At 40.5% G+C, this 7,624-nt stretch overlaps 1 protein-coding gene across 1 annotated transcript; it reads right to left on the reverse strand.

The window, feature by feature from the left end:
- Window positions 1-933: 933 nt before the first annotated feature.
- gsx1 (GS homeobox 1) lies at window positions 934-2,321 on the reverse strand. The gene is made up of 2 exons (XM_067607086.1): window positions 1,824-2,321; window positions 934-1,713 (listed from the first exon to the last, which is right to left on the reverse strand). Exons 1-2 carry the CDS (start codon window positions 2,200-2,202, stop codon window positions 1,361-1,363), a joined length of 732 nt encoding a protein of 243 aa, XP_067463187.1. The 5' UTR covers window positions 2,203-2,321; the 3' UTR covers window positions 934-1,360.
- Between the last annotated feature and the right edge of the window lie 5,303 nt (window positions 2,322-7,624).

Genomic DNA, 7,624 nt, shown 5'->3' on the forward strand with positions numbered 1-7,624 from the left:
GTGCGTTAACAATAGAACAATGTGGGCCATGGACACCAAACTGTGTCTTTTCCTCATTTATTTTCATGTTAGATCGATATCTTAAGATATGCACGATCCTGATGCACCATTATACACCCACGCTGATTATTAACTCAGTCACACGAGACAGATCATTTCAGCCGGGGTGAAACTTGAAAAGAGCTCCAAAGGACCAGGCAGTGATATCTGGGTTGAGTGTCCCCCAGGGAAAGCCCATAAGAGGACCCTTTCACAATGTCTTTATCACCTCTGCGTGATAAAGATTACCGAGCATTTCATTTACTCGTTCAGGATGTAGTTCAGCTCATATGGCCTAATGTACCCAAAATACACAAGCACATTTTATTTGTCTGCAGTGTGCAGGACAGGCTGGGAATCTAAAAAAAATTACTATCCATCTCAATTTCTTTTTGGCACCTTGAGCAAAAATTATGAACCTTTTCTTTATCTTCTCATAACATGAAGACCAAACACTCATTGTGCACAGCAGTTTTACCTTAATGTAAAGTAATATTAAAAAATATATTGCTTAAAATTGCAAAGAAACTGAGTCTGAAATATCTAATAATGCACTGCACATCCACACGTTCCCACATACAGCGCAGTCAGTTTAAATGTGTAGAGATGTGATTAATGTTACCATTTTTGACCAAATTATCACACAGTATTGTCATTATCTAACATTCACAACACCAACTTTTTCCCTCATTGGAATTTCTGCAGCCAGAAAAGTCCAAACTGCTCATATCAACCTGGCTGGAGTTTACCATGTGCGCCACTGTGCGCGCTCAGTGGCGCGTAAAGACCAAAACATTTAACTCACAAGACAACGCAGTTTATACCGCTCAGAAATATTTTTATTTAAGTATCAACATTTTTAAATAAATAAATATTTTTCAATTACACTGAAGATATAATTTTCAGGGTGATCTCAGCGATGTGACAGTGAGGGAATTTCACTCCAGCTTTCCAAGTTTGAAGTCACAGTTCCATCCACACAGAATGAATCTAACCAGTATTCATCATGTATACAAAATACTGTCTTCCCCAAAATACTAAGAAACAATGTTGCTATTGTTTTTTTTGTCATTTTGGGTTTGTCTTTACAAATATGCCTATCATACTCATTGGATTGGCAACAACAAATGGACCGTTTTCAGAAAAAAACTACATACAAAACGTACAACATGTATACAGCTATACAATAATTCAGGGCAATTCCCTGATTAAATATTCTCTTTCTATGTACAGACGACTGAACACAAGTGGAACAGTCTTTTTTTGGCTGTATTCAAAACCATGAGGACCAAAATCTTTCAAAGGGGAGGCAGGGTGGAGTTCATGGAGAGACGGACAGGTCCACGTCGTCCTTTTCGGAGGAGGAAGGAGATATGGGAATGTCATCCTCCTCTTCCTCCGAGCATCTCGCGGTTGACAGGGACGAGCATTTGCAGTTATGTGATCCAGTCCTTTGGCCGCTGCTCTTTCCCTCCTTTTTGTGCTTCACTCTGCGATTCTGGAACCAGATTTTCACCTGTTTCTCGGACAAGTTCAGGTATGTGGCGATCTCGATGCGCCTCAGTCTGGACAGGTACATGTTGGAGGTGAACTCTCGCTCCAGCTCCAAAAGTTGTGTGCTGGTGAAGGCGGTGCGCATGCGTTTGCTGCTCTGAAGTTTGCCGTTGCTGTTTTCTGTGAAAATAAGATGAAGAATGAGATGGTCAGCCACGCAGATATTATGAAAAGCAGGTGAAATGTGGCTTTGTATACTCAGCAGCACTCGTTTAGTCAAAAATACTCACCGATTGAGATGCAGTGGAACTGCCGCGGGTCTGGGACTGAGTACGCAGCTTGATATATCCCCGGTCCGTGGCTGAGGTTGACGCTGTTGGATGAAGAGTGTTGCCTCGACAGAGCTGAGTGGCAATACTGTGAGGTGAAGGGAGGAAAAGACGCTTTCAGGAGCGGCAGTGTCGGTGGGGACGGGTGGAGCTGGGGCGCGGTCATGCACAGCGGGCAGAAGCACAGCAGTCCGGCTTTCCTGGAGTGGCAGGAGCCCGGCAGCCCGTGCGGGTGGTGAGGCGAGTGCACGGCGTAAGGAAATAAAGGTGGATTGTTCTCGTTTCCTTTGTCGCTTGCCTCCCTTAAAATCAAGGAATCCACGAGAAAAGATCTCGGCATGTTTGCAAACTTGTTGCTCAGCGTGGTTGAAGTTGAAGCCGGCGCGTCGTGGTGTCAGCCTGCTCTCCTCGGGACTGTGGACAGCGAAGTGGTGCTGAAGGCGCACAGCAGCTCCTTAAATAGCCGCCGTGGACTCGGTTCGGCCATGTGACGGTTACGCTGTAAGCGGCCAAGAGCTCTCAATAGGGTTTTGTGCCTTTCTCTCGGCATTCCCACTGCACGCTTCCCCATTATTTCACTTGTTAACTAAATGAACTGCATAATGTAGTCTATTCTTGTCAGCCCCACCCACGCCGCAAGAGGCGGCACTGCCCATTCTCCCTTTTATCATCACTCTCATTTTATCATAGAGCACAGCTTAAATTTGCGAGAGAAAACGTTTCTGTCACATTCGGAAAGCCAGTGTATGTATTCAAGTTTTGTCTTAGACATTAAGCAGCCTATTAGGTATGTGTACGTGTAAGTTACTATATCTTATAGTCTTTAAACTGTGTAGCAAAGGCAGGAAGGAGAATACTCGTGAAAACTTTCAGAAAATTCACATTTTAATAACATTTCCCATCAATTTCTTTCAAAATTATATGTTCATTATGCCTGTGCTATCTGGTGGGATAACGAGGAGGTAAAGTCAGTAAAACATATACTGTTTCATGTCTTTTTTTCCTGAATAAACAGCCATCATTCTTATATTAATTTCTGTATATATGTGTCACATGTGGCTGTGGTTAAATATTCGTTATGTGCAGCCTGACGGGTCTTCTGTACATGTGTGGCTACTTTACTGACAGCGCAAAACATAAATGCAACAGCTGAATGTAAAGTTTATGCATATCCATTTTAAGGTTAATGTGTCATTTCTGGGCACAAAAAAAGGGACAAGTCATTGCCTGAAGGCAGTGCTGTTAAAGAGCAGTGATTAATTCCTTTGCTCGGGCCCCTGCCGAGTCGGGGGAAAGAATATGTAAAAATAACCAGGTTTTCACTCTGTGGCCCTTATTGAATGTCATTGTGGAGGGTTTTCAATGAGAGAGAAAGAGAGTCGAATTAAAGTGTGTGACAGCGGCGGATAGACGCAACAAAGGCGACTCTGTCATAGAGGAGCCCAATGCGCGGCGCGTGAAGCCCCCGCCTCGCGCTCTGATTGAATTAAGTAATAGGAAAACATTTTCTTTCACTTTAAGGCTCTCTGAACAAGACTTTCAAAGAGACGGGACCCGTAATGTGTGAGTAAATAGTGGAATGTGATTTCTTTTCCTCCGAGTTTACTTTTTTTTTTCTCTTTCTTAGGTAGGCGAACACAAATCAATGATCTGTTGATATCTTTAAATGAATGATAAATATATTAGCTACATCCTTAACTGGGCTCTAGCTAACGCCTCGGGACGTTATGTTTGCACGAGGCCAAAATAATGGTGAGCTAGTCGAGTCCACATGCATAACTGCAGTATTCATTTTGATTTTTTGAGGTATGTGTTGTCTGGGGTTAATTCATGATCTGTTTAGATTTATTTTAGTCACCTGCAACATTTCCCATAAATTATCACGTCCAGGGAACGAGCCCTTCAGCTACCAAAACATACCCACATGACGGTGTGATGATGATCTGTTTATCTCCTCATAAAAGAGGCCTAATGTGCTCAGCTTCACACCACTAATCTTCCATAAAGACAGGACCTGTAATTAGGGTGCGCCATTAAAGTAGGTACAAATTAGGAGCAGTTAAACCCTTTAACGAGATCTAGTCATTCGAACAAAAACCTGTTATATCTGCAAGAGCCATTTTCAATTTTTTTATTAGTCTTTTCTTTCATTCCCTGCCAGGATTTTTTGCCATTTAGCAGTCTGCCAATCGCGTTGCAATGTCTGAAACCTGTAAATACATTTCTATCAGATTCTTAATTAGTTAATGAGTTAATGACGTGTTTAAAACAAACCATTAAAAAACACCATTGTTTCTATTATATGTTAAAGCACTATTTCATTCTCAAGAGTTTGCCAGATTGAATAAAACAGACTAATTTGTGTGTAATTTGGCTTAAACAAAACGCAGCTTTTTCTACTGCGTGCAGACAGGCTGGATGGCCGCTGGCAGCTTGATGTATTGCTCAACATAAAGATGTTATCAAAGGCTCTAATTTTCAAATTATGTACAGAAGTCACCCCGTGGATAGGAATAGAGGTTTCATGGGTCGTCACGCAGGGAGGCTCATCCTAATTTGCAATCCCAACTGGAGACTGACAAATAGTTTTGACCTCCCTCTGGAGGCGCGGGCCAGAAGTGCAAAGAATCTCATTCTCCATAATCACTTGTTACTGAGATAGATAAATAATCGAGGGAAATAGCCCACTCACATTATAAAGACTCTATTACATTTTTTTTTGCAGTACTTCCAAGCTACAAAAATATACATCTATAGCCACTTATGATAAGATTCATCATCACATCTGTGTTTTCCCTCCTAAAGCAAAGAGCCAAACTAATTCAGCATAGCTTCATGTGTTCAGTAACTAGCATACAGCTGTGTGGTTGGTAAAGCTTCTTAACGTTAGTGTTTGATAAGGGGGGGAAAGCAAATGCCCCTGAAATAGTAAATTATTTATAAGATATTAAGTTGGAACAATTGCCATCACTCAAATTCACCCCTGATGATAACGCTGACCAGTGCCTGCTGTGCCTGTTGGAGAAGCACATTTTCAGGGGCTTTTATGCAATTATATCCAAAGATCTCGTGCCTGATGACATAAAGAGAGCAGTCTGTTTATGGAGATGTAGTCAATATCTCCTTTTCTTTTGGTATGAATAATTCATAGTTTAAGATACTATCCCCCCTCGCTTAATATGTACACACACTTAAACACCCACACATCTCTAATACAAATGATGGTTTTAGCTGACAGTGTAACAGGATTTAAGGTCCCAGTGGGGTTTGGCCCAGCCGCGGATGGGCGCTGTGACTGTCGACGTGACACAGAGGGCCGGCTGCCCCTCCTAATCTCCCCCTGAGGCAACATCACAGACTGCAGATCCTGCTGCACCTCTATGGACACACAAAGGCCTGATTATCATTCATATGCTCACCACAAACACCAGTCCAATAGATAACAGATGACACATAAGTACCGGCTGAATGGTGCAATATGTTTAGGCTGCTGGAGTCTATAGGGACTAATGAATCCTTAAGAGAGAGGGAGACTGACAAAGAGATGCAGGCAGTTGAGGTAGCATAATGTGACAGAAATAAGGGCTCTACAGGTGAACATGGACTTGAGTGAACATGAAGAAGTTATATGAAAAATATGTTTGGTTGTAGTTGTAAATACAAGGAATTAAAGAACCAACAATCTTATCTTTTGTATGTATTTTATCATGCTGAAAAGTGACAGATAGCATCTAGAATCACGAGGTATTTCATGATAAATGTATGATTATTTTGGGTTGGAGAGATATTTAAGTGATCATTTTAGCATGGCCTCACAATTAAACACATCTCATAACATTTTAGATTACCTTAAATAACAAGAAACATCGAGGCATTGAGCAAATCAAACTGACATTTTTCAACACACAAGAAGTTGTTTTCAGATGTTCTTTTTTAAAACATCATTTTATGTATTGTGTTTGAAAATGAGGTTTTCGACCGTGTTTTTCTTCAGTGTTTAATTGATGCAGTGGCCGAAATACAAAGAATGAGGTTTGTTACCACATTTTGGTTAACAACCAGTTGAATGCTCACTTAACCGTGTCAAACTAGATATCATTCAAAAGCCCGAAGTCTCACAGTTCTTGCTCTATGAACCTTTTTGTGATCCAAATTTCACTGACACAACAGTTACTTTTTTGCAGCAGGAGTGCATGCAAAACATGGCAGTAAAAATCTTTTTAAAAAATAGGCGATGAAAAAGCCTTACATCTGTAAATTTGGTTCACTATTCTTTAGATCAATCCAAGACCAGAATCAAGACGGGGTTCAAGAAAAGAAACCATTTTATTTTGGGTGCGCCATTTTCTGGCTTGTACACAGAAAAGTGGGTGTTTGATGAGGTGCTCACCTGTTTAAACGGCCATAGAGTGGTAATTTGATTTCTGACTGAATAGGAGTGACTCTCTTTAAAAGCTACAAATCACAGGATGAGAGATCTCTGACACATGACTGAGATTTAAAACCTGGAGGCACTCTTTTTTGAGTTATTTGTTGTGATTGAATTTAGCTGTAATGCTTCTATATTTTTCAGAAATTTTCAGGTATTGAGATGCTCCGGAGAGACAGCTGTTATATTTCATCACAAAATATAGCTTTGTAAATTTCTTAATCATAATACACGACTTGTTTTCAGCAGTATTAAAGTTGCTTAAATCCAGAGTGCTAGTTGCTACCTCAAAATCATAATGCAAGCAGCAATAGCTTCAGGTCATCCTGAAGACGAGGTCACAAGTGCAAAGGACTGTTTTTAGATACTATTAGAAGTTACTGATTTTTTTTTTTCTTCTTGGACTTATATTTAGCTCAGTTCAGTCCAGGAACAGATTATTAAGCTGAGACCAGCAAAAAAGAAAATTAAAAAAGGGAACAAATTAAAATGATGACAACAATTATTGAAAGTGGTGAAAATAAGCACGTAGGAGGTTGCGGACAAAATAAACTCATTATGGCTAATGGAGGTCACAAACTGATGCTTCTTCTTTTTAAATGTCAGACAACACAACTGAATCACTTGTTATACTCTGGTTCCTCCACAAGTGTCAGACAAATTCAAAGCAAAGATACATGAGCCAAAACAATGTTCATAATTTTGATAGGTTCCAATAAAACCTCCAAACTCTTTGTCCCTTCCTTAAAAATATTCTTCTGTGGTTTTTACTTTTTATTTCATGTGCTTTTTGTTGATTTAAACTGTCCCCTCTAAACTTTCACTTAACTTCCAAAAAGCCATCCAATAATACACCCTCTAATCATCAGTGACTGACTGTCCACATCACCTTTATAAGGCTGATATTACAAGCCAACCTCTTTAAATACTGCAAGATACAAACACAAAGCCAGCAAGGTTGAGTTGCTCTTTGTCGTTTGTGTTATTTGTTGTGTATATTCACTCACATATAGGCTTTAGTATATTTAATTCGTAGGATTAATTCTGGTGGGAACGTTAAATTACATTTGACACACACTCAGCGCACACACACTCAAACTTAATAACACTTCCAATGAAAAGCAAGAGGCCACACTACACACTGAAACATCTCTGCGGCGTGAATATGACAAACGACGCGTCATACGTCATGCTGACACTTGCAAAATTTGAGCCGTGTTTCACTGAGGTGGTTCCTAAAAAGTCTCCTTAGCAACCTCCATCATGGACCTGCAGTCCTCGCAGTGTCGGAGGATCACAGGTGTGAGCATGTAAATGTCACTTCTGCAGTCAG

This window comes from Thunnus thynnus, chromosome 13, assembly GCF_963924715.1.
Source record: "Thunnus thynnus chromosome 13, fThuThy2.1, whole genome shotgun sequence".
Classification (NCBI taxonomy): domain Eukaryota; kingdom Metazoa; phylum Chordata; class Actinopteri; order Scombriformes; family Scombridae; genus Thunnus; species Thunnus thynnus.